The following is a 27,230-nucleotide window of genomic DNA, read 5'->3' as shown; positions in this document are numbered from 1 at the left end:
AACGCAATTTATATATGTATATATATATATATATATATATATATATATATAAAACAATGTCACATTGCATCATTAGTATTCATATTTTAGTTTATTTAGTAAATAGCTTTATAATCAAATATTTTTATATAATTAAACTGAAGTAATGACACCGATGAAGGCAGATAGCTGAAATTTTTTATACTTTAAAATAAAGATTCTAGAGAGTGCAGACCAATCTTTGTATATTTTATAATTAAATATATACATAACTGTCTTCTCTTTGTTAAGAAATTTTTAAATATAATTTATTCCTGTGATGCAAGCTGAATTTTCAGCATCATTTCTCCAGTCTTCAGTGTCACATGATCCTTCAGAAATCATTCTAATATAATATTTGATGCTTAAGAAACATTCCTGATTGTCATTGTAGAAAACAGATGTGCTGATTAATATTTTTTTGGAAACCATGATACATTTCCCCCAGCATCCCTGATAAAGAGAAAGTTCAAAATAATAGTTTGAAAAAGAAATCTCTTGTAACCATATAAATGTTTACTGTCACTTTTTTAAAGCACTGTTGTTGAATAGAAGTATTCATTAATTTATTGAAAAACTTACCTAACTTTTGAATGGCAGTGTACTGTATATAACAAATATACAAAAATAACCCTTACATTAAATATATTGAATTCATACAATTTTTCTTGTTATAATTTTCATTATAATAATTTCATGTTTGTTATAATTAAATATATACATTAAATATATCAGTAAGATATATATATATATGTGTGTGTGTGTGTGTGTGTGTGTGTGTGTGTGTGAATAAGTGTGACAAAGTAAGGTGAATCTGAATTTTATTTTACAGCTCTTACTTGAATAGCTTTTTTGCTGAACGTTTGAATTTAGGTAGAAAAGGCATTTGCAGATTATTTCAAAATAAGGCAACAACAAAACATTTTAAATGATTTTTTTTTTATTTTCACAGAGTTCTAAATTGCTGGTGACTGTTTATACAGTTTTCTTTGAATTAAATATTTTCACATTTAGTTTCTGCAGCTATCACAGATGGTAAAATCTATGTACAAAATAAAGGTTTACAGTACTCTTACAATTTATTTCAACGGTGTCTCTTTCTTTGAAAATACCAATACAAATCTTTTGTGTGTTTGTTTGTTTTTCACTTTGTGCTTGGTACAAAATAAGAACTGCTTTTTGTTATAATGGGGTTAAGTGTGCGCTGGGGGATATTTACACGCAGTAAGACTTGTGTCATGTGATTTGATGCGGCGCCTCCAGCATCTCCATGAGGAAAGTGTCTATAGGTGTGTCTCCGATGAGTTTGAAGAAGAACAGATGCTCCAGGCACTTCAGTCCTATGGAGCGCAGTGCGGGCAGACGGAGGAGCAGCTTGGCAAACCTGAGTGACAAGAGAAAAAAACACTCAGACTCCACCGCTACACCTGCATGACCTACATCTCTATCTGTTCACACTAATAACAAGCCAAAGTCTGTCATGAAATAAAGAAGAGCAGGAGTGCTGTGGCATCAATAAAACATCACGGTGGCAGTCAGAGCGGGAACTACCTGCCGGGCTGATCGGGGTAATTGTGTTTGGTGTAGGCCTCCAGTGAAGCGTACACTTTTTCCCGTAATGCCTCGACCTCTGATGGGTTTGACAATCCTTTTGCATCTATAACAAGGACAGTTACATGAAACATAAGAACGCAAGTATTTCATTGTCAATCCTTAAAACGGAATGCTGCTGTCTGAATCGGAAATTCTCATTACTTGCATTTTCTTTACATGACCATTTTACACTATAAAGAAAAAAAAACTGTTCAGGTTACAACAAACCTCAAAAGATTTAATTTAAAGGCATAGTTCAATGGAAATTGTGTCATCATTTATTCACCATTTATTCAAGTCATTCTTAACTTGACTTTCTTTCATCTGTGGAACACAAATATATATTTATAACCTTCATCTAGGTTAGGAATGGAATGAGGGGGGAAAAATGATGACAAAATTTGAATTTTGTGGTGTAGTATCCCTTTAAATAGAAAACCTTTTGAGGGTACTGCCCCACTGACAAGCTGTTGTTAAAAACTGAATCAACAAACAGTGTCCTTAGAAGACAAAATATTGTATATAATAATAATAATAATAGATACAATATAATATAATACAGTATATTTAATAATCAGTATAATAAATGCAACAATAAAATAAAACAACATTTAAATAAAACATTATATTTGATATAAAACACTGCATAATATATTCTGATTAAGAAAATGATATATTATTATTAAATACTTTTTACACATTGCTTATAAAAATTTATTACATTTATATATATATATATAATATATATTACATTTATATATATATATATATATATATATATATATATATATATATATATATATATATATATATATATATATATATATATATATATATATTAATTATTAATCACAATTCCAAAATGCAACAACTTTCTGTCTATCAATTATATTAATTAAATGTCAAATGATTTTTTAGGCACATCTGTCTGATTAGATTTGAAATGTTGATGTTGGACAGGACAGGACAGGACAGGTCTTCACCTGGGTTAAAGAGGACGATAGCTCTTAGACAGCCCAGCTCCGTCTTGTCCATCTGCATGTCCTTCATCTTAGACACTAGCTCTGTTAATACCCTGCAAACATTAATATGTATGACTGGTTTTACAAAGATGCAATAATATAAGGTGAAAAAAATTAAATCAAAGCAATCCTAAAATTATAAAAGTAGATTGGATAATGTTATTTGAAAATGCAGAGGGATCAATGAATGGTAAAGCATCACATACGATACATACGCTCATGTTATTATGAAATATTGTATGTGAAAGATGGTTTGGTATTTTTGTTACAACTTGCATTCACACATTTTAAGTGTGGCTTAAATATCCAGTGCATGTGCATCTAGGGAGGGTTTGAGATGCTGTGATCTGACCTGTCAAATATAGAGCCGACCCCTGCGCTGTGAGCACTGCTGCGATGGACGTGCAGGCCGGTGGCCAACAGGATTCCATCCTTAACCGTCACAGAACGATGTGAGAATGAAGCGATGAGCAGCTCGTTCCAACCTGAAAACACACACACACACCGACAGTGACAGCGGCACGTGCGTTCCACACACACATTTAACATCTGAATAGAGGGATCCTGACCTGCTCGCAGCAGGATGACCTGGTCATCCAGAGGAAGGTCAGAGAAGTTCGGGATTCTCTTAGCCCACTCAACAAGAGTAAAGAGCTGCTTGTCTGCAGCCTGGCAGATGTTGGTCACTGGGTCATTTGTCTGGGAATCAGAAATATGTATACATGAAAGTACTGCACATAAGAAAGAAAAATAAATTGAAATCTTGATTTTGATCAAAAGTGTATTAAATACAAGCACGTGCATTGTATGCACATCATTTACATTTTTAATATTTTTGTTTGCTGATGTAAATGTGTACAATGCACATATTTGCTTCTAAACTCTGACCCATATATTTTTTACAATATTACTGGACATCACATTGCTTCTTACAAAACTTTACAAGGTGTCTCACCGAGTTGCCCGTGCTGGACTCCATGTAAGCCTCAGTCTTGGGTTCCACTGCAAGTTCAGCATCTAGAATCTTCTCCACTGGCATTTCTTCATTAAAGCTGCTACTAGACTCCACCTCATTATCACTCTTTTCCCGACCCCGCTGCCTCTCTTCCTGCACCGCTGCACACACGGAACATTTAGATTACTTCAAGCAATAGTCCACAAACAAAAAATATCTCTCTTTCATTTGAGTCACTCACCTTCTCTCTTCATGCCCATGGCCAGACACTTCTGATAGCGGCAGTACTGGCAGCGGTTACGCTGGCGTTTGTCAATCTGGCAGTCTTTACTGTCTCGACACGTGTACGTCAGGTCTTTCCGGATAGTTCTCTTGAAGAAGCCCTTGCATCCTTCACAGCTGTAAACACCATAATGTTTCCCTAGAGGTAGACAAAACATAACGTATGTTAAATTATCATATCCTGTCTTTAAAGTGATAGTTCACCCAAAAATTCTGTCATCTTTTACTCACCTTCATGTTGTTCCAAACCTCTACGGCTAATCGGCTATCTTTCTTCTGGAAAATGAAAGAAGATATTATAAAGAATGTTTGTAACCAAACAGTTTCAGGTCCCACTGAATTCTACAGTATGGACATATAATACAATGGAAGTTAATAGAAGCCGAAATTGTTTGGTTACAAACATTCATCAAAATATTTTCTTTCAAGTTCCACAGAAGAAAGACATTCATACAAGTTTGGGAGGAGTAAATGACAGATTTTTTATTTTTGGGTGAACTCTCCCAGTCAGGCTCCAGTTAAAGAGAGAATCAGTACAATGGTGTACATGTGCTGAATGAGGGTACGTACCCGAGGATCGGTCTCCACAGATGGCACAGATGTGTTTGGAGAGGGACCCCGGGCTGCTGCAGGGGTAACTGCCCAGTCCCGCCAGCCCTGGAGGAGGTTTAATGTCTTCTGAGCTGCTAACACTGTTCATAGAGTTCATCTGTAAGGAAGGAGAGGGAAAAGAACAAGAAAGTAAGCTTGTGTCTGTGTGTGGTTTCCCACTTTCTGTGGCTTTGAGCCTTATTAGACATGTATAGCATAAAGTTTTCTAGATGTTTACATGGCTGTAATGTGAAATACGAAAACTATGAAATATATAATTTAAAGTGCAACAATAAATAAAAGTAATTAATTACAATGAAAGTATCGGCCGAGGGTAAATTAAGTTTGTCTTCACCAGTAGATGGCAACAAACGGTCAAACTTGACATGACAAGTTTTATGAGCGAAACAAGATCATGTTCAGGTACAGGTCAGGGGACTGTTATAGAATTAAACACACATGCCCAGAGAGAGATAGAAAGGTTAGGGAATGGAAACTGAAAATAAACTAGCTAAACCTCAGTGGGTCAATAGTCTTTTTAAAAAGCTGATTTTTTTATTCATTTATTTTTTTAATAAAATGTCGGGATATGAATTTTTAATGATGCTGGGAGCTCTGCAATTTTTTATGCATATTTTATACAATTTTGTCTTTCCCCAAACTTGGCAAAAAAGCAGTATTTAGCTTTTGACACAACAGTGCACAAATCTCAGACTAATCTTCAAACATTATACACAAAAACAAACCAGCTCCTGCTGCATAAATGCTGTATAATTAATGTATTTTTGACAATTCAACAAGCTTGTGACTTTATTTAAATAGATTGGACAGAACAGAGTCAGACCTGAATGTGAACTTGCTAACCCTTGTAAAATAAGTGTGCTTGTAGTGTACTTCAAATTTTGAATGTATATTTTAAATACTGCAGATTTTAATAAAGCATATTACTTAAGTGTTTTGAGACACGTTTTGAGTGAACATTTCCTAAATGTTCCACAAATAATATATATATATTATAATATATATATATATATATATATATAATATATATTATATATATATATATATATATATATATATATATATATATATATATATATATATATATATATATATTTTTTTTTTTTTTTACTCAAAGATTCTGGTGCATAAGCTTAAATCAATAATCAGTTCTAATAAGAAATCCAAACCCTATGCTAACTGAAGGAAAACAAGTAAAAAACAAAAAGACTAAATCTAAGAGTTAGTGATAATATAGCATGATGAGAGATTTATAAGAAATTTTTAATGGGCCGGTCATTTTTTGACCAAATTAGGTAATGGATTAACCGTAACTCTATTCTACATTACATTTAAAGTTCATGTAATTTAAATGTAATAAATTGCAACAAATTTGTAATTTAAAATATATTTAAATACATCCCATATATTTTAGTTTATCATAAATGCTTGTCAGTATGTTCAGCAGAACAACTGATCCATATTTCAAGATAAAAGTCATATAGAAGTAATTACTAAATTACATATAGTTAAGTCCTATTTAGTAGGGTCAAAAAGTATGTTAAAGTTAATTTAACTTAATTTGATCTAAAATGGTAAACTATAATACATTTAATTGCAATTAATTAATAATTGCAATTGCACAAGCACATTATTTTTAAAGTACATAATTTCTGTATTTGTTTTTAAATATACCAAAGTATACTTCTTTTTCAAAATGTACTACAATGGCTAAATAGCGATTTAGCTATTAGCTAACATACAGCAGCCCACGCAGCCCAAGTGACACCAAAAAAGCAAGTTATGACATTCTGAAGAAAGATTATAAAGTCTTTTTTATGGTTTTATGGTATGGTTAAGACCACAAACATGAATTAAGAAAGTAAATTTTGATTTCATGTCGACTTTAACAGGCAGAAATGTTTGAAAAAGCTTTCAAACAGTAAAGGGAAAACAAACACACATGCATTCACACTAACACAAACATGTTCATTTTTGTGAGAGTGCTATCCTGAAACAGTGAGCCGTTCAGTGAGGCGGAAAGATGCTCGGAAGGTGATACACAGCAGCCACCATCATGTTCGCTCCCTTTAATCTGCTGCCTATAGTCTATATATTATTCAGAGCTCTTGGCCCTCGCTCACAAGAAGCGTTCCTCTATAGAGGCGTCCCTACTTTCAAGCGAGATGTTCACACTTGACGCTATTTACAGCTAATAGTATGGCAGGTTTCCACAGCTTTCTTGAAGTGTTGCATATTGCGCCCACTGTAGCGGAGCCTCAACGCAATGATATCTCTCTCCATGTGAGCCAAGGTTATACTAGGGCTGTCCGTCACGCTACATTAGCTCTTTTTCGGCTAGACTAAACTGAATGGGCTGTTCTCCCTCGAGCTAGAGGGAGGCCCTGCAGAGGAAAGGAGGGATGCATTAAAAGAGCATTCTGCATTTTCTTCGCTGGTTCGCTCTTGCAAAGTAAAGTTTCTCTGAACGGAAGCATGGATGTCCCACTATCTCTTCCGGGAGATATCACAAATGATCCAAAGCAAAGCAAAGAAAAAGGTTGTGCTTAATTATTAAACACATTTAGGGAGGATATGAGAATGGAGAATTTGAACTAGATTGATAATATGCGATAATTAACCCAAAAATTATAATTCTGTCAGTAATTAATCACCCTTATATTGTTCCAAACCAGTAATCATCTTTGGAACACAAATTAAGATATTATTTATGAAATCCGAGAGCTTTCTGATCCTCAATAAACAGCACACAACTACCACATTCAAGGCCCAGAAACATACAAAGGACATAATTAAAATAGTCCATGTTCAGCCTTAATTGAATGAAGCTATGAAAATAATAATGACTTTATTCAACAATTTCTTCTTATCTCTTTTGTATCAAAATTCGATGACAGTACCACAATGCATGTGTGTACATTCCTTTTTGATGAAAAATATCTTAATTTGTGTTCCGAAGTTGAACAATGGTCTTACTGGTTTGGGACAACATGAGAGTAAGAATTTTCATTTTTGGGTGAACTATCCCTTTAAAATCTAGCAGACTTTATGCTCAGTCTAGTGATATAAATACTACAATGTCTCACAGACCAGTGATTCTCAGCCTTTTTGACTCCAAGGCGCCTGATTGTCCACAACATTATTCAAAGGCCTACTACAGTCCAAGTTTTGTTATTTTAATCTATGAGCACTCCTAGTTTCGGCAAATGTATAAAAAGTAACTACAGTAAATAAAATGATACATAATTATATTTTTTTCCAGTGTTCCCACTCTTTTTAACCAACTGAAATGGCTTTGCCACCACAAATAAATGACCAGATCAGCATATTAGAATTATTTCTGAAGGATCATGTGACATGAAGACTGAAATAACAGCTGCTGAAAACTCAGTTTTGCCATCACAGGAATAAATTACATTTGAAAATATATATAAAAAAGAAAAAAGTTCTTCTAAATTGCAATAATTTTTCACAGTATTACTATTTTACTGTATTTTTATCAAATAAATGCAGTCTTGTAGAGTGTGAGAGACATCTTTCAAAAACATTTAAAAAGCTTGATTATTCCAGATGTTTGGCCCTAGTTGAGAACCACTGTCTCTTTCTCTGTACTGTACCTGTGGACTGTTGAGCGCTCCATAGCCCATGCTGGAGGTGGTGGGCAAGGAGGATGAAGGTGAGCCCAGAGAGGAGGAAGTGATGACTGAGTATGGTGACCCTAGACCGTTGATGATGGAGGGGTGATGGTGGGACACCATGGAGCTGAGAGGAGGCTGGGACGAAGGAGAGCTCAGGTGACCATGTGTTACCTGCAAAGAAGAACCTGAGAACAGAAATAGGGGATTAGTCTGTATCCAACATCAACAACTAAATGCAACTGGAAATTAATTTGTACATCTAATAATTTAACTTATTTTTTATATGTTAGAATTCCATAATGAAATTATTGTTTTTATAAATGTGACCCTGGACCACAAAACCAGTCATAAGTCACACAGGCATTTTTGTGGCAATAACCAACAATACATTGTATGGGTCAAAATTATTGATTTTTCTTTTAGCCCAAAATCAGTAGGATATCAAGTAAAGATCTTGTTCCTTGAAGATATTTTGTAAATGTTCTTACTGTAAATATATCAAAACTTAAAAAAAAAAAAAAAAAAGGATTGCTAAGAACTTTTTTTGGACAACTTTAAAGGCGATTTTCTCAATATTTTGATTTTTTGCACCCTCAGATTCCAGATTTTCAAATAGTTGTATCTTGGCCAAATATTGTCTTATCATAACAAACCATATATCTGTAGTTATTATTTCAGCTCTCAGATGATATATAAATCTCAGTAATAATAATAATAATAATAATAATAATAATAATAATAATAATAATAATAAAACTTGTTTTGTGGTCCATGGTCACAAATATTAATATTAAAAATATAAATATTAATCATTAAATAATCATTAACAATTTAAACACATGAATACATGGTTGACTAGTGAATGTTTCACAAATATCTCCTATACTCATCAACTATATAAATACAGATAATGTACTGTGACAGTTTGACATTTTCATTCTAGAAATGCTGTGAGACATCTGGGGGCCCTGTCAATGAGGGCAGTAATGGTTGGTGGCATTTGCACAGTAGTAGGGGTCAAAAACGAGAGTAGCAGTGACCGCGAGCATTCATGGATCATCACACATCAAATTTCAGGTCTCTCACTCATTGTTCTAAAACGCACACATGCTCATTATTTATTATATATATATATATATATAAATGAATATGTATATCTGCATTATATCAGCTAGGTGTGAGCATTGGTCATTGAAAAACCTGATTGGTCGACCAGTAGACATAACACCCTTCTTTTTGAGGGAGTTTAAAATGCTAGCAAGAACTACAAAATGCACAGCTAATGTGAAGCTTTATTTATTTATTTTTTAAATACTAACAAGAAAACATGGCATTTACCAATAAAAAACCAAGAAGCCTATCATGCACGGCAGATGCAGTTTAGACCCTCACCATTCCTTCACAGTACATACAGTTTAGTTTTCACATTCATGTTACAATCAGCCACATGCACAAACTCAGTCCAAAGTCAGTCAGATCATCCCAATAAACCGTTTTCACTCACTCTCAGTGTATCTCAAAGGCATGATAGAGTGATGGCTTTCCAAGTGTCTTTGTTGAGATGCCTCCTGTTCCTCACACTGAGATGGCTCTGTCACTGTGACATGCCCTGTTATGCCCTGGATGACCAGTGGGAACACTGTAAAAGCTATCCTCTGCACCCACACTTACTCAAGTGTGTTAGGGGAGAGTGGTCTCTGTGCCCTGGCTAGATTCTTGTGCTATTAATGACCTCTAAATGTCACATTTAGATCAGGAGGAACATCTATCCTTGGAAAGCCTGGGTGTGCATGTTCAAAGCCAGAGTTCTGGCTCTTTCTTTCACTTGTGCTGAGGATCCTCAAAACACAATTTTAACAGGTCAGCAGAGTTTGTGCCAGTGTTATGAAACAGATTTTTATGATTAGCCATTTTTTTAGCCTCGGACAATTTTTAGAAAGCAGTTTTTTTTAACATTACCTTCTATAAAAGCTTAACAGATCATAAATAGAAATAAATGGTGATATGATATATACTGTAGATGCAATTCAAATGTTTGTTCAGCAAAGATGTTTCAAATTAATCAAAGCGGCAGTAAAGACTTTTTACACATTTTACAAAAAGATTTCTATTTTAAATAAATGCCACAAAAATATTAATCAGCACTCAACTGTTTTCAAAATTGATAAAAATAAATGTTTCTTAAGCATTAAGTCAGCATTTTGGAATGATTACAGACGTGTCATGTGACACTAAAGACTGGAGCAATGGCTGCTTTAAATAATAATATGTCATAATATTACTCTTTTACTGTATATTTTGATCAAAAAGATGCAGCATTGGTTTCTTAAAAAAAAAATACTTACCAAACCCAAACATTAGGTTTACAGTAATATACTGTATATTCAGTTATACCCTATACAATAAAGATGGTAATATCCAAAATCCTTGTCCTTGTGGGGACATTTTTGGTCCCCATGAGGAAAACATCTTATAAATCATACAGAACAAAGTTTTTTTGAAACTCTGAAAAGTGGTAGGTTTATGGGTAAAATACAGTTTGAACACTATAAAAAACACTCCATAAACATTATGGAATGTCCTTGTAAAACATGGAAACCAAACATAAGTGTGTTTGTGTGTGACAGAGAATTCTATGCTCATACTCAGATCCATGAGCACATATTCTCATGGAATTAGCAGCTTAAGGATTAATCTGAGTAATCGTTTATTGATTATTCAGCAAATCTCTATGACAGAATGATAAGCAAATAATTTGCTTTCTAGTGGAGATTATGGAAAATCAATACAGTCACTCAATCATCCAAATATTCAATTCTCTTGCACAGCACAGAACACCATAAGGCTGCTTGTAAAGCCACATGTGACTGTCATTAATTGCTATTCTGAATGCTTCGATAGAATTGTGGTGTACAATTGTAGTGTACCACAATTAAACCTAGTGTGGCTTTATAATGAAATGCTTATATAGTGTGTTTAGTAGCCCTGTAGGTCACCTAGATCATTTTAAGGAGTCATAAGAAATTTAATTAATCTAAAAAGACTAAATAAGACTTATTGAGAGTGCTTATCATGGAAAATACAACTGAAACAAGGCTAGTGAGAAATAGGCTGAAAACTAGGCTGAAATTCTGGTTATTTTTAAAAATGAAACAAACCCTGAGATGACTTCATAGCATTTTAACCCAAACACCTTGACTTCTAGCTTGAAAAAGAAAACCTGACTCAAGGACAGAGAATATTGTGTTTTATAAGCATTAAATAAGACATTAAATAAAAACCATGAAGAAAATCGAAAAATTTGAATGTACTCCTTGCCTTGGACATATATACAGCATTTCAAGACTACAACTAGTTTTCAAAAACAAAAGAATTTTATCAAGCAAAATTGGACTACCTTTTTAACAACCCGATCTCACGAGAAAATGAGAAGACTACAAGGTGCCAATTTTGTATGATGTTGTGATTTGTGATTTTGATCTTTAGAAAAACTAAATCTTCCCCTAAACCTAACTGCCTGTGAGATATAAGCAGACAAATGTACAAATGAGATATAAATTAGCCACCAGTTTGCCAAAATGTAAAATAGTTACAAATTGCCATGATAGTGTTGACATTTTCTGTTTTGGCCACCATGACCTGCTTTGCAATTTTGACAAAATGCAGTCAGTTAACTAGTTTTTTTTATCTTTTCAGGATAACATATATACTGGATCCTGAAGTATCTGTTCTCCTGCTGAATAAAGGGGGTGAGGCTGGATGGGACAATCCCCCGGGGATGTGTTTTGGACTGATGCTGGATTACCTACTCAGATTAAAGAGATTATCATCCCGTGGCTCACAGGGGAACTGCTTTATTGATGCAAGCCCAAAATCTGATAAGGTTTAGTCCTAAATGTCAGAGAAGGGATGTGTGCTGATTTGGCTTTGGGGTAGTGTTTAATAAAACATCTTGAACAGCAGTCTATCAATCACTATTTCAAAAACAACTACAAAATAAATTCTATTTTATTAGATTTTTCATTGTAAAGTAATAATACAGAGAGTGAAGTAGAAGCTATTGAAATATATTTCTATCTAGGAACGACCTTGGAGCATGAGTGACACAACCAAGAGGATGGGGGTGAGCGATCTGGAACATGGTTTTTCTCTGAGACTGTCCTTGGGAGAGACTGTCATAACTGGGGCAGAAAAATTGTCAATTAGATTAGCAAACTGAATAACAACCAGGCCTGTGTTGGAGGTGCTCGCCATTGCTTTTTCGGACTGAATGTTATCTAATGGATCAGGCATTCTGTGCTCCAGTCTTTTGTGTCTAGAATAGCCACAGACTACGTTAAATGCAAACTAATGTATACTGATCCCAATCCCAATAGATTTTATCAATGGTGAAGGATTCTCTCAACAGAAATGATGCTGAAAAAAAACCCACTCGCACTGTGCTATAGGTAAAATGCAATAAAATGTTGAATCGTTACATACTTTTTCAACACCAGACGCACACAGATGAGGGGTCAGTAATAGCAATGGTTGTTAGGTTGCATTTAGTTGCAACAGTGAAGGTGAAATAGGATACAGCAGGTTTATCTAACGAGACCACCTCAAGCACAAGGAAGAGAGAGGGTCTTTAAACACCCAAGACACAACACTGCCCTTGTATGTGTTCATCATGCACTCTATTCACTGACTACTGGAACATGAGCTGAACACACAGCTACAACAATGCTGAAGGGCCTGCTAAGGCCTTTCTCTTTCAGTATACACAAAATCATGAGTCATCAGATGTATGTATGATGCTTTGTCCATTCCAAATTTTGGAGACAATTTAGAGAAATTCTGTGCAGCTGTAACCATCTTGGCTTGTATGCACTTCTTTAACGAGAATTTTCTTATGCATATTATTGCATAAGAAGAAGTCTAATGGTCTTTTGTGTCCCTTATAAATGTGTAAAACAATGAATAGCTATTGCCAACTTTTACTGTTTTAATATATATTTTTTTAATAATATATACTGTTTTATTTTATTTTTTTAATTTTTTAGTTTTATATTTCTTTCAACTGCTTTTTTAGGGCGCTCCCACTGTTTCCAAAGTCTTGTTTGTATATGTATATATATATATATATATATATATATATATATATATATATATATATGTGGCTTTGGATAAAAGCGTTTGCTAAATATTACATTTATCTTTATTATCATTAACATCATATAAATATGTATATAATATAAATATATGAATATTATCATTAACATAATATAAAATCACAATATATAATAAACCACTAATAAATTAATAACAAAAAATATATATTTTCATGACAACAATGCAAAAGAAAAAAAAAAGTTTATTTTTAGCGTGACCTCATTAAGGCAGTGCGTGCAAAAATGCTCTGTGCGTGAAAAGACACGCGTGTAACGCAAATTACGCAGCTCGAGGCAGCGACTGGCATTATTAGAGCACGCGCAACTCAGTGAGTGCCTGATAAAATCTTAAAATAGACTTCATATTTCACATTTTGTCTCGGAATAACAACAGCATCTGGGGTGAGATTAATAAACACAACAAGTAGGGTGTTAATGAAGGCAACAAAATGACTTCAGGCTAGATGTGATGTGCTGTGACAAGCATCAGCTCAGGCCCTTAGTTTCTGAGAAATGTAAACACACTTTAACCACAGAAACCAGAATTAAAGGCAGTGCAGGTGATAGTAAATACACACTGAATAAGTAATATCTTTCTCATGATGATCATTATACCAGTGTTTTTAATATATAAAACAGTGGTATAATATATCTTTTTTTTTACTTTTACTTTTTTTGATTTGTGGTGGTTATAATATCGTCTTCTTTTTAGTCGTTAAACTGTGACAATTAGGCCTACTTAACATAATGGTATTTAGAACAAAATAATCAATTTCACAACCGCTATGCCGAGTAGCTACATTGTTAAGTCTTTTAATGGGAAACAAAGAATTGATGAATTTCATCACAACATGCTACAAACACAATGTATAGCTGCTTACATTTCAACACCAAAAGAAAACTGATTAAAGAAATTTAACATACAATGAAACTGGATTAAGTTAAAGAAGAAAATAGAGCATCCTGGTGATCTGTCAGACCTATCCAGCAGCCTTTCCTCTCAAATTTACTCTTAATTTGATGAATGAGCCAAATGTAGATGCTTATAAGTCTATCTGCATGACAAGAAAATAAGTAAACATTTTCCACTTAATAATCTGTTCTGATCTTCAATATTCGTCGTGAATGGTTGATCCAGCCAGGGTTATTTCATACACCTTCTAAAGAGTCAAAACTGTTGCTAAATAAACAAATAAATAACCCACGACACACTGCTGTCTAGATACCAACTGAGAGCCATTAATAACTACTCGACAGCAAACAGTTTAACAAGAGGCGCTCTGGAAAGCTATAAATTGCATAACCGCAATTAAAGTGCCAACCCCTGACCCTGACTGAGAGGCACGATCTTTATCACCTGATTTTAACATTGGCACTGGTTCCAAGTCAATACACATGACACGACTGCGCCGATAACTCAAGCACGTACAATTTATGAGCATATCGTACAAAGTCCGTCTGAAGAATCCGTACTTCAGATAACACACGGCACGGGGGCCACTCAAACACAGAGGCATGGAAAGAAAGCAGCACGACTTCCGGGAATAAAAAAAGACATAAAACTACGAAGCACTTACTAAGATGCAGATATGTGTTGGTATTATCCATGTTTGGACGAATGTGAAAGAACCGTCCAGTTTTCTCGTAAAGTGTCTTGAGTTGCCGTTCTGGACGGCAGCATCTCCCCGCTGCTGTCCGCGATCTGACTGAGGATTCGCTGCGCTCACTTGGGGCCCCACCGAGGGGGTGGCGAGGGCCAGACCTCTCCCATTGACAGCTTCCTGAAGCATTACAATTTGCCAAATTAAACGTATACGACATGCTGTTTTTTCTTATTATTCACAGAAATTAAAAAAAAAAAAAACACAGAAATACTGTTTTTTTGTAAACTATCATACAAGGTAAGCTATTTTTGTAATATGCAATATACAGTAGCTAATGCACCATGCTTATACTAGCTAATAAGTTTAAATTTTTAAAATTGTTTGTTGTTGTCTTTGTATGAATGTGATTTAAAAACGTGTTAATATTTCAGCTTTTTAAAATAATAATCTTCCTTTTTAGTTATTGTATTATACACTATTTAAAAAAGATTTTTCAAAGTTGTAAATAAGCTTGTTTTACAAGAAAATACTAGGCTATATCAGGCTTTTCACTTTAAATTTCACTTTTAATTCAATGTGTTACTTGCCGTTTCTTTGTAATTATTTGTAATATTTACCAGAAATTTGGAAAAAAAGTAAACATTTTTTAATTGTTTTTTATTTTTAGCGACTTTAACTTACTGTAACACTCATGTAGCTTCAATAAAGTTAATTCATTTTGATTTAATGCTCATTTAAATGTTTTTTATTAGTTTAGCTACAGTATATGGACTAAAAGCAAGCAGGCATAATGGGGAGTTTTTGAATTAAATATCTTGCATAATTCACTATATAATTTCGATACAAAATGTTTATACTAATAAAAAAAATTATAGAATTATTAACTGTGTAAAAAAAAAAACGTAAACATTATTCATTAAACCTATCAACACCAAGTTAATATTTTAGATTAGCATTCTAATCTGCAGTTTTATTGGGTCAGGGGATTATCATAATATACTTTGTCTACAAACTGCTTAGTGCAAGATCTGCTGACCATGGCCTTTGAGAGTTTGGAGAAGAAAAAAAAAATTCTCCAAATTCCAAGCGCTCAGTCCCCACAAGACTACCAGAGGGTCTGAAGACCCCTCAACACCCCCCAAGATCTCTTCAGAGTGAGGGGTCATTTAAGGGTGAGCTCCCACTACCTCAGGAGGTTATTCAGAAGTCACCAGCATTCAGAGTGTTGAACTCCTGTTTCGGGGGACACTGAGAGAGAGAGCGTTAGTGATGACCACTCTGTCAGTCCATGAGCTGGGCTGTCGAATGGGAAAAGCACACTGGCTCCCATCCTTGTAAAAACACAACATAAAAGAACACAGGGGGATGCTAACAAAGATGAATGGCTTCTCTTCCAACTCATTCCACACTAATCAGGGCCTTTTCATTTGTTCCCTGTTAGATAATGTAAATTTTGTGGAGTCAGAGAAAGGGACTAAAAGGACAATTTATCAACCTCCCTTTTATCCCTCTAATGGAGCCACATGTTCCAGAGCATTACAATCGCCCTGAGCTGCAAAGTATATTAGAGCTGAAAAGCGGGTAACAAGAATGAGGATTAGATTTCAGTGCGAACATGAGCGATGTAATGATTCGCAGTGATGCATTCAATCCTGTTGCTTTCGCTAATGTGGAGAATGGCAGTCATGAAAGGTGTGGCGTGCTTTTCTATTCTCAATGCAAATAGGTGTAATTGCTTTTTACATGGCTAATGGAATATTGTGAAATTAAAGGAGATCAGGTGGTCGAGAGAAGCTCTAAATCACTGCAGATTTGAGGGAAGGCTTGTGGGATTATCTTGCTGTTTGTCCACAACAATGGCTGCCAATGGACCATTCAGTTGCAGAGTGTCGGAGACCTCACCCTTGCAATCATCTATCACCAGTTAAAAGCAGAGCGTCCCTCCCCTTAACCTAACAGTCACTGCTCTGAGGCCAGCAGTCTGGCCATCTCACCCTCAGACAACAGCCCATGTCTGGGGGCACCATGTGGCAAATACACGCACAGAGCCAGACAAATGTGCCACAAATGTCTTAAATGTGCATTTTAAAGCTGATTGTCCATGCAAGAGTAATCAATATTTATCAATATCAAACCCTTACTTGCCTTTCTTGACTGATAAAGTGATTTACTGGTGCAATAATACTATGATATAAAGTAAATCTGAACAAAACAAGCCCACCTAATATACTCTGATAAGATAAAACAGATTTTTTAAATTAAAAGCAGAAATATAAAATTATTTTATAAAAGCACTTGTATAACTTTATTTCTAATGTGGAAGACACACACACACACACACACACACACACACACACACACACACACACCTGCTCGGGAGCAGCTTTTTAAAGCTTAAAACTTCACATAAGCATCAGAGATTGTAGCTGGACAGTTTCAGTTCCCATTGACTTATATTGCATGGGTGAGAAAAACAATGGAAGTCAATAGGAAACAAAACTGTTTGGCTCACGTATTATGCTCATCTTGTGGCAGTACTTTATAGAATGCCAACCTTTGTGTTTTGGCCCCATTCACTTCCACTGCAACTGCCTCATTGTAACACAGATCTTTACATTTTCAAGAAAAGGAATTACAAGTGCAATTTAGATGTGATAATCAATATTACGCCACAAGTGCTGCCGACTACCTTCTATTGATAGGAATATTGCTTTAAACTCTGCGTGCAACAATAGTCAGCTTTTTATCTGATGGTGTGAAGTGAAAACCTGTTTGAGAAACAACCTTCGTCTTTGCTTGACTGATCATATCATAGGATAGATTGTGTGTGTGTGTGTGTTTGGGGGGTGGTTCTCCATCTGTCATATACTCATTAACAGAGCCCCCTCATGTTTTAATCAGTCCCCATACGCTAACCACGCCCATGCTCGCGCGCACACACACACGAGTGAAACCATGCCATGTATCATCAATCACACAGGTCATTAATCTCTGAGCACAAAGGCAAAACATGTTGCAATTTTTGGGTGTGAAACCTCTTTTTGGTGTAGACCATTTCAACAAATCATAAAAAAAGCATGTCAATCTGCTTTAAATCAAGTTATGTGAAAAAAAGCCTGATTGCAAACTTATTAATCTGGTTCAACACTAATATATATATATATATATATATATATATATATATATATATATATATATATATATATATATATATATATATATATATATATATATATATATATATATATGAATCACTATATTTTTTTGCATGTACTGGTAAACTCTGGTCTTCAGATGTCTAATTAGGGGCCTAAATGCTGTTGCACACTAAGTTATTTTTATACAGGATAAAAATTAAAACATTCAAACACTTAAGTAAGTCTAAGACAAGAAGAAACAGAAACTTTGATCATGCAAAGGAGTTATGAAATGAATTTGACTTTTTCGAAAACTATGTGATCCCCGGAAAACTGGGTTAAACTCCCAGCTCAGAAACCATTCCATAGTATTATGTCAAATAATATCAAATATTCTCCAGCTGCTTTGTGACCAAGAGAGAGCAAGACTTAAGCAAGAGAGCTGGTGTTGACCTCCAGGAAGGACTGCCAGCATTATCTCACGAGTGGCGTCTTGCTACTCTTTCGCCACAGGATGTGCGTCATAAATCTTACTCAAGCCGAATGACAGAGGATCTCATGGGACGCGACCCGTGACATACTGATCAACACGTTGGTACTAAACTTAAACCAACATGCAGGCACACAAAGCAGGGATAACTATAAAATGTGTATCAAGGGAAGTGTATTTGTGGAAACCATTGTAAAACCGGCAAATCGGTATCTAAAAATAGAGGTTAAAGGTATAAAGTCAAGAATACAGTACATGTCCGAATCACCACTGATGAGTTTCTCCACAGGCATTTTTTTTAAATATTGAAAACATGAGAATAATACTAAAACTGAAGTAAACATAATAACAGAAAAAATATCTGTAACATTTCGTAATCACTCAAAAGTGTATGCGAAGTGAAATTTTTTTGAGTACTTCCGTCAGCATGATCATGAGAAACTTTCTCCAGCGTCAGTAAAAAGTATATGCATATAAATAGAAAAGAGGAAAGAACTGAGCGATCAAAAAATACATTACACAATGGTTTAATTAATCAACATAGGCAAATGCAGGAGCACACTTGGCAATGAGGGTCTCGTTTCTTAAAGCACTGAAATAGAAACAGCTGAAGTAAGGCTACCCTAAGTGAACTTTAAAGAGGAAACAACAGGGCAAAATCAATTGTGCCTTAAGAACACACATGCCTTAGGCTGCCAGCTGAGAAGAACTAATGTTCTGATGCATTCTGCTTCAGCTCTGGTAGAGTCATTTGAACGAATAACAATCATGAGCACTGCAGGGAAGTTTCAAACAGGCTGCCAAGGCCAGGTGTATTTGAGGAAATGTAATGCAGGCTATAATAAGTCCAAACAGCTGATAAAAACATTAAAATAATCCACAAGTAATCCACAAGACTGCAGTCCATCAATTAACAGCTTGTGAAGTAAAACACTGCATAACAAAATAATACTGTGAATCATTAATATTTGTTTTTACTTTACACAGTCTATTCTGGCCACTATACGAGTTGATAATCCATAATAAAATTTCCTCCAGTAAAAAAAGTCCATCCATTAACATGTTAGTTTAAAACTGTTTTTGCATGTACAGTAAATGGTGCCTGGTGTGCATATTTCTCCCCCAATTCAGATGACTTTTTCACTGGAGAAAGCAATATTATAGAGGACATTGTAGCAACAGTTTGAAGTTAAAAAAACATCTTGATGGATTTTTTGTTATTTTTATTACAAACAAACAGTTTTTCATTACACAAGGTGTTAAGTGATGGAGATGTGTATTACTTGTGGATTACTATAATGTTTTTATCAGCTGTTCAGATGCTCATTCTGACAGTACCCATTCACTGCAGAGGATCCATTGGGTTGGATGAGCCAGTAGTGTAATGCATAATTTCTCCAAATCTGTCCCCATGAAGACACAAACTCATCTACACCTTGGATGGCTTGAGGGTAAGTAAATTGTCAGTAAATGTGCATTTTATTCCTTTAATCTAAATTTTTTATATAAGTTTGTAAGGTCTTGAATGTTCCATTCAAAGAAAGAAATTCAAAGAAAGAAAGAAAGAAAGAAAAGGACAAGGACATTTAAAGAAATCAACAGCCTATTTAGCACAAACCAAGTTGCTGATCATGAATAATGTAGTAAGTGAGAAATAGAAGTCTTTAATTAAGGATAACATAAATATTTAAGTCTTCTTTTCTAAAGACAAATTTATATTTATGTGAGCACGTTATGTATTTGCCTATGCCTTTTTAGACAGTTTGATTTCCTCTAGAAAAATCATTGAGCATAAATGACATTTCTTTCATGGAAAATATTGAGTCAAGGAGGAACTTTCAACAATGATCTGTACATTTCACTTCCTATCAATGTCCTGTTGCAAGAGCAAATGAAGTTTTGTAACTCTTAAAGTCATGAATGGTGCATTAGAACAATCATGAAGATTGCAGGAGAACAACTTGAAGCTTGCTGAGGTCCGCACAGATGTTCATTTCTAGGAAGCATCACTCCTTGTATTGCTTTAAGGTCTTAATCCTAAATCTGCCTTTGTGGGTCTAGACAAATTGAAGAGATTCTGCTGCAAATTTCTGATGCTCTTACCAAAATCAATAACCCTAATCATCATATGACAGTTGCTGACAAAAGAAGAAAAAGAAAAAGAAGAAACAAAGAACAGTATGTGTGTGTGTTTCTGCTGATCTGGGTTTCATGTGATAATGTGCAAATGCTGTGCATCCCAGGAAAGACATACGTGCAACAGGTTGGGCAGGGATTCTGAGGGACCATATGAGGCTAAGTTGGACTTGTCCTGAGAGGACAAGTCAGATTAAAGCACAGGCATCTGCTCTGTAATGGTACAGTGACTTGTTTATTTGTTCCTCAAGATGCCATATAGAATAAATATTTCACCATCAGGCTCACTAAAGACTTCTAATCCCATTGTAGTCTAATATCTCTCATAAAAGACACAATTATCATGAACAAGCTAGGGATTAGCAAGTGAAAAAGACAGCATGCGCTGGACACGAGGTGCAGTGGACTGGACTCTTCACTCTTGTTTAAATGTCATAGTTTTGGCTTTCATTAAGCACATGCAGGACAGCCAAAAGTCTTCCAAAAGGGCAGAACTAGGTCTAGACCACACCATGGGAATTTGATAGGATGCAAAACAGATCTAAAGCTCGAATAAAATCTAATACAGTGCAGATCCCTTTGTTGGCAATATTGTAAGGTACAGTTTCTGTAAAATTCTGCTTTGAACTGACTTTGGTTCATATCAAGACCCTGTTCTCATGTTCTCAAAGAACTCTTGGCTGAACATGCTGATGGCAGATCACACTACAACACTAGAAAGGTCTGTCTAAAAATGGAGCAGGCTTGTAGGCCAGTTAAAGTACATGTTTCTAGGCCTTCTTTTTAAATTTAGAACAATAAACATATATACATCATATACCTAAGTAATGTGTTTGTGTTCACACTGAAATCCAATTCAGTTCGAAAAAATAACATAATGTAAACATGCATAGGCCTATCAGTCTTTTTATGCTCAAAGACATTTTAGCATTTTAGCTCATAGACATACATTTTTAGTAAATTTAGCTATATATATATATATATAGAGAGAGAGAGAGAGAGAGAGAGAGAGAGAGAGAGAGAGAGAGAGAGAGAGAGACAGGAATGACGAGACAAACATTTTCATACCAAATCATATCACGTTTTTCAATATTGAAATATAAACATAAAGTATTTATTTCATATTAACGCCCTCTAGAGGCATGATGAAGCCTCAATAATAACAACGTTCTGTCCGGAACTAATAAGAAACTTTGTTTCTCACGGACTTTTTATTTTACTGGACCTCTTTCTTGACAGCAAGTATCAAGTGAGTTCAGTACCGTTGATGTTTACACCAAAGTCATCTTAAGAAGAGCTGCGGACAAAATGCTTTTGAATGAATAAAATCTACAGCGACTGTTATGATTTTCTACAAAACTTATTTAATTGCCCAGGAAATGAAGTAGTTATTAGCAGAAATGCGGATAAGCCTAAGACTTGTGTATATTAATGTGCATTATTTCATATATTCTTGCCTATTTCATATGAGCTTGTCTATTTAATCAGTTTATTTACTGCCACGTCTTCTCTCAATGCATTGATATGAAAGGTGTTTGTGTCTTTTCCCAGTAAACTATGATAGGAGTAGGGTCTGGGCTGTACATCGGGTGTGTGTCCGATCTGAAGGACGCTCAGGGCCTGACAGATGCAGGAGTAACACACATACTCACCGTTGACTCAGAGGAGCCTGCCGTACCTGGATTTCACACCAAATTTGTCCGAGTTGTGGATGATGCGTCCACGGATCTCCTGAGCAGACTGGATGACTGTGTCAGCTTCATATGTGATGTTCTCAGCTCACACTCTGAATCCAAATCATCATCAGTTCTTGTGCATTGGTAGGATTAATAATTTATTTCAGCTTTAATGAATAATATAAAGAAACACTGTGTTATATTATGTAAATTAGTTCATATACAATCAGATAATTTCAAGTGGGATAAAATGTTGATTTCGGTAAACTATCTATCTATCTATCTATCTATCTATCTATCTATCTATCTATCTATCTATATATATATATATATATATATATATATATATATATATAATAAATATATATATATATATATATATAATTTTCATTTGAATTAACTGGGATTCAGATTTTTATTTTTTTTATTTGGTATATTTTTTAAATGAATTATTATTATTATTATTATTATTGTAGCCATGTGGGGCAAAGTGGAAGTGCTGCTGTGGTGGCTGCCTACCTGATGAAAACACAACATCTGAATTTACAGGATGCATATACTAAACTCCGAAACTTAAAACCTGATGTTAAGTAAGTGTTTTTCATTATTTATCTTGTAAAAAAAAAAAAAAAAGTTTGTGAGAGCATTATTATTGAAGAGCATTCCTCTCATTTTCTCAGAATGAATGAAGAATTTATGGACCAGCTGGCACTTTATGAATTGATGGATTGTAAAGTAGACACCACAAATCCCTTATATAAACAATTTAGATTGAAGAAAATTACAGAGAAATATCCAGGTATGTACATAATTTCCTTCTTTTAAAGATGCTTAATACATTGTACATATGTGGTCTCATTCAGCTTTCTGCACCCATATAAGTGAACTGAATACACTAATGAAAGAAGCTTACCAGTGCTCATACAAAGGCAGTATATTTTGATCAATTCAGAACTCCAGAATATGCCAAAAGATGTCTTTGCTGTTGACCCTGCACAAACCCAGAATGCAGAAGCTGTATACAGATGTAGGAAGTGCAGGTAAAATGTCTTTTTATTTTATTTTATGCTGTTTATGCAGTATATTTTGAATTTATGATCCCGCTGTTGTCTTTGGTTTCCAACAGACGCACACTTTTCCGTCACTCCAGCATTCTCAGTCACAGTGTGGGAAGTGGAGCCTCTGCGTTCTCTCATAAGAAGACGAGGATAGTGAGTGATAGTGAAGATCAGAGACAGTGCACATCACACTTTATAGAGCCAGTGCAATGGATGGAGCCAGCCTTACTAGGTGTTATGGATGGACAGGTAGTTCCTCACTGCTTCACACATCTGGACACACAATTAAATAGAATTATCAAAACATTGTTCTTAACTGTCCATTTGTTTAATGTATTATTAGATTTAATATTAGATTTAATATTGATAATTTAAAAAGTTATAAGGATGGCTTTATTTTCTGTGCTAGGGAGGCTACAGATTGTAGTGGCTGTGCAATAAACTTGCATACAATTTTGTTTCTTTAAAAATTATATTTCAAAGTAAAAGCTTTTGCAATATCTCTCTTGTAGCTTTTGTGTCCCAAGTGCAGCTCAAAGCTGGGCTCCTTTAACTGGTATGGTGAACAGTGTTCGTGTGGGCGCTGGGTGACACCGGCCTTCCAGATGCACAAGAACCGAGTGGATGAAATCAAACACATCAGTATATCAGCACTCAAATGACCCGCAAATAAAGATCTGTATTATATGCTCAGAATCTGATCTTATTCGTAGTATTTTCAGTTTAAATAGTAGATATAAATATTCTGTGTGTTATAAATACAGTGTAAAAGACCCTGTGCTTTATGTTGAATATACCTTTCTAAAAAGTTTATTATATAAGCACTTGTTATATTTTATCTACAGGTCCTTCTCAAAAAATTTGCATATTGTGATAAAAGTTCATTATTTTCCATAATGTAATGATAAAAATTAAACTTTCATATATTTTAGATTCATTGCACACCAACTGAAATATTTCAGGTCTTTTATTGTTTTAATACTGATGATTTTGGCATACAGCTCATGAAAACCCAAAATTCCTATCTCAAAAAATTAGCATATCATGAAAAGGTTCTCTAAACGAGCTATTAACCTAATCATCTGAATCAACTAATTAACTCTAAACACCTGCAAAAGATTCCTGAGGCTTTTAAAAACTCCCAGCCTGGTTCATTACTCAAAACCGCAATCATGGGTAAGACTGCCGACCTGACTGCTGTCCAGAAGGCCATCATTGACACCCTCAAGCGAGAGGGTAAGACACAGAAAGAAATTTCTGAACGAATAGGCTGTTCCCAGAGTGCTGTATCAAGGCACCTCAGTGGGAAGTCTGTGGGAAGGAAAAAGTGTGGCAAAAAACGCTGCACAACGAGAAGAGGTGACCGGACCCTGACGAAGATTGTGGAGAAGAACCGATTCTAGACCTTGGGGGACCTGCAGAAGCAGTGGACTGAGTCTGGAGTAGAAACATCCAGAGCCACCGTGCACAGGCGTGTGCTTTTGAACCAGAAACAGCGGCAGAAGCGCCTGACCTGGGCTACAGAGAAGCAGCACTGGACTGTTGCTCAGTGGTCCAAAGTACTTTTTCCGAATGAAAGCAAATTTTGCATGTCATTCGGAAATCAAGGTGCCAGAGTCTGGAGGAAGACTGGGGAGAAGGAAATGCCAAAATGCCTGAAGTCCAGTGTCAAGTACCCACAGTCAGTGATGGTCTGGGGTGCCATGTCAGCTGCTGGTGTTGGTCCACTGTGTTTTTATCAAGGGCAGAGTCAATGCAGCTAGCTATCAGGAGATTTTGGAGCACTTCATGCTTCCATCTGCTGAAAAGCTTTATGGAGATGAAGATTTCGTTTTTCAGCACGACCTGGCACCTGCTCACAGTGCCAAAAACCACTGGTAAATGGTTTTACTGACCATGGTATTACTGTGCTCAATTGGCCTGCCAACTCTCCTGACCTGAACCCCATAGAGAATCTGTGGGATATTGTGAAGAGAAAGTTGAGAGACGCAAGACCCAACACTCTGGATGAGCTTAAGGCCGCTATCGAAGCATCCTGGGCCTCCATAACACCTCAGCAGTGCCACAGGCTGATTGGCTCCATGCCACGCCGCATTGAAGCAGTCATTTCTGCAAAAGGATTCCCGACCAAGTATTGAGTGCATAACTGAACATAATTATTTGAAGGTTGACTTTTTTTGTATTAAAAACACTTTTCTTTTATTGGTCGGATGAAATATGCTAATTTTTTGAGATAGGAATTTTGGGTTTTCATGAGCTGTATGCCAAAATCATCAGTATTAAAACAATAAAAGACCTGAAATATTTCAGTTGGTGTGCAATGAATCTAAAATATATGAAAGTTTAATTTTTATCATTACATTATGGAAAATAATGAACTTTTATCACAATATGCTATTTTTTGAGAAGGACCTGTATATTATAGTTAAAAAAAATTGTGCAATAATATTTAAAAAAAACAATTTTTTTATCATGCTTAGACTTTTTTAAGCCTCTTTAGGCTCACCATTTATTTGATAAAAAAAAAAAAAAAACAGTAATAGTGTGTGAGATTATAACAACTTTTTTTAATTGTATTTTAATATATTAAAATAATTTTCTATTTTAATATATTTTCAAATGTCTTTTATTTCAGTGATGGCAAAGCTGAATTTTCAGCAGTCATTACTCCAGGCGTCAGTGTCCTGTGATTCTTCAGAAATCATTCTAATATTATCATTGTTTCAAACAGTTGAGCTGATAAATATTTTTGTGGAAACTTTAATGAATAGAAATTTCAAAACAATACCATTTTTAAATAGAAATCATTTGTAACATTATAATTGACTTTACTGTTACTTTATTCGCTTCATGTCACTTCATCAGTGTTATTTCCTTCATATGTAATGTATCTTTGTTTGTTTTAGGGGGGAAACAAATCTTAACTGACCCCAAAACTTTGAATAGTAGTCAGGATATAGGTTCTGTCTCTTTCCATAAGGTTTGGGGTGTTTTATGGTTAATTTAACCAACTTTTACAGTCATACTGTAAATATTATTAGCCTAGTTCTAACAAAAGATCGCAAATGTGCTGCAGAATTTTTTTTTTCATCCAATAGGTGGCGACAGATTGTACAACATTTTGCGCAATATTCAAAATACTGGAGATCGACAAAGGAGTATTAATTCTAGTTTACACTGGCGCTACAGATGACGTATAAACCTCATTTGATGTAAATGTGAGATTACTTGACTTAGTTAGGAGTACTAGATATATTAGTGTACTGTATTAATCTTTTTTGTAACCAACTTGACTTCTGGCTGGTTTAAAAAAAAAAAAAAAAAAAACCGTTATAAATTGCTATCACGTGAGTTTTTTTGCGGTGCCACACAGAATTTGGTTCCACTATTGGATGTCATGTAGGAATACTGTGCATTTGTATGAAATGTGGCAGTAATACAGATTCATGACCATGTGTTTTCCTCTCGGTCCCCAGTTCGTAGATGTTTATTGAGGGAGTCTGAGTGACACTGTGGGTGGTTATGGCATTGAATTGTGAGATCCTGTTGTGTTTATGAGGGTCATATCCTCCATGTAATGACCTGAACTCTTTCTGTGAAGTGTGGAGTGAAGAAGAGCCGCCTGCTGCGTATGTGCGTAAGACAGGGCCGGACCCTGGCATTAGGCGACATAGGCAGTTGCCTAGGGCGCAAAATGACTGGGGGGTGCTGCACAAGAAAGGTTATTTTTTTTTTTCCGGAAGAGAAAAAATCTTGTGACCATCGTGTGCTCCTACACCCATAAAATAAGCAAATACTGGCAATTAAAATTTTAGTACTGATCGATCATCGAACTGATTAAAATAATTTTAGAATAAAA

The 27,230-nt window shown here is 35.1% G+C and overlaps 2 protein-coding genes across 5 annotated transcripts; one reads left to right on the top strand and one right to left on the bottom strand.

Annotated features, from left to right (window-relative positions):
• Positions 1 to 940: 940 nt before the first annotated feature.
• On the bottom strand, positions 941 to 15,031 carry rxrga (retinoid x receptor, gamma a). Of its 2 annotated transcripts, none has more exons than XM_042718078.1 (10): positions 14,848 to 15,031; positions 8,100 to 8,305; positions 4,441 to 4,579; positions 3,830 to 4,009; positions 3,589 to 3,749; positions 3,203 to 3,332; positions 2,986 to 3,118; positions 2,595 to 2,686; positions 1,570 to 1,675; positions 941 to 1,402 (listed from the first exon to the last, which is right to left on the bottom strand). In XM_042718078.1, the coding sequence occupies exons 1-10, from the start codon at positions 14,876 to 14,878 to the stop codon at positions 1,255 to 1,257; spliced, it is 1,326 nt and encodes a 441-aa protein (XP_042574012.1). In that variant the 5' UTR covers positions 14,879 to 15,031; the 3' UTR covers positions 941 to 1,254. The 2 variants fall into 2 exon arrangements, with proteins under 2 accessions (XP_042574012.1, XP_018971941.1); XM_019116396.2 differs by lacking the exon at positions 14,848 to 15,031 and adding an exon at positions 9,625 to 9,808.
• Positions 15,032 to 21,838: 6,807 nt separating this feature from the next.
• LOC109110248 (dual specificity protein phosphatase 12-like) lies at positions 21,839 to 24,067 on the top strand. Of its 3 annotated transcripts, none has more exons than XM_042718075.1 (7): positions 21,839 to 21,886; positions 22,189 to 22,457; positions 22,790 to 22,903; positions 22,994 to 23,112; positions 23,266 to 23,353; positions 23,440 to 23,620; positions 23,884 to 24,067. In XM_042718075.1, exons 2-7 carry the CDS (start codon positions 22,195 to 22,197, stop codon positions 24,031 to 24,033), a joined length of 915 nt encoding a protein of 304 aa, XP_042574009.1. In that variant the 5' UTR covers positions 21,839 to 21,886; positions 22,189 to 22,194; the 3' UTR covers positions 24,034 to 24,067. The 3 variants fall into 3 exon arrangements, with proteins under 3 accessions (XP_042574009.1, XP_042574010.1, XP_042574011.1); XM_042718077.1 differs by lacking the exon at positions 21,839 to 21,886 and adding an exon at positions 21,896 to 22,060; XM_042718076.1 differs by lacking the exon at positions 21,839 to 21,886 and having other exon boundaries at positions 21,894 to 22,457.
• Positions 24,068 to 27,230: the final 3,163 nt, after the last annotated feature.

Source organism: Cyprinus carpio, chromosome B2, assembly GCF_018340385.1.
Source record: "Cyprinus carpio isolate SPL01 chromosome B2, ASM1834038v1, whole genome shotgun sequence".
Lineage (NCBI taxonomy): Eukaryota > Metazoa > Chordata > Actinopteri > Cypriniformes > Cyprinidae > Cyprinus > Cyprinus carpio.
This window is presented reverse-complemented; position numbering and strand designations above follow the sequence as displayed.

What these genes read in the sequence shown, in the direction of transcription:
- rxrga (XM_042718078.1), bottom strand. Translation starts at nt 14,878, where the DNA reads ATGGATAATACCAACACATATCTGCATCTTA. An exon ending in GAGCGCTCAACAGTCCACAG is followed by an intron (nt 4,580 to 8,099) that starts GTACAGTACAGA and finishes CCTTCCTTACAG; the next exon opens with ATGAACTCTATGAACAGTGT. An exon ending in AGTCCAGCACGGGCAACTCG is followed by an intron (nt 3,333 to 3,588) that starts GTGAGACACCTT and finishes TCTGATTCCCAG; the next exon opens with ACAAATGACCCAGTGACCAA.
- LOC109110248 (XM_042718075.1), top strand. Translation starts at nt 22,195, where the DNA reads ATGATAGGAGTAGGGTCTGGGCTGTACATCGGGTGTGTGTCCGATCTG. An exon ending in TCATCAGTTCTTGTGCATTG is followed by an intron (nt 22,458 to 22,789) that starts GTAGGATTAATA and finishes TTATTATTGTAG; the next exon opens with CCATGTGGGGCAAAGTGGAA. An exon ending in TAGGTGTTATGGATGGACAG is followed by an intron (nt 23,621 to 23,883) that starts GTAGTTCCTCAC and finishes TCTCTCTTGTAG; the next exon opens with CTTTTGTGTCCCAAGTGCAG.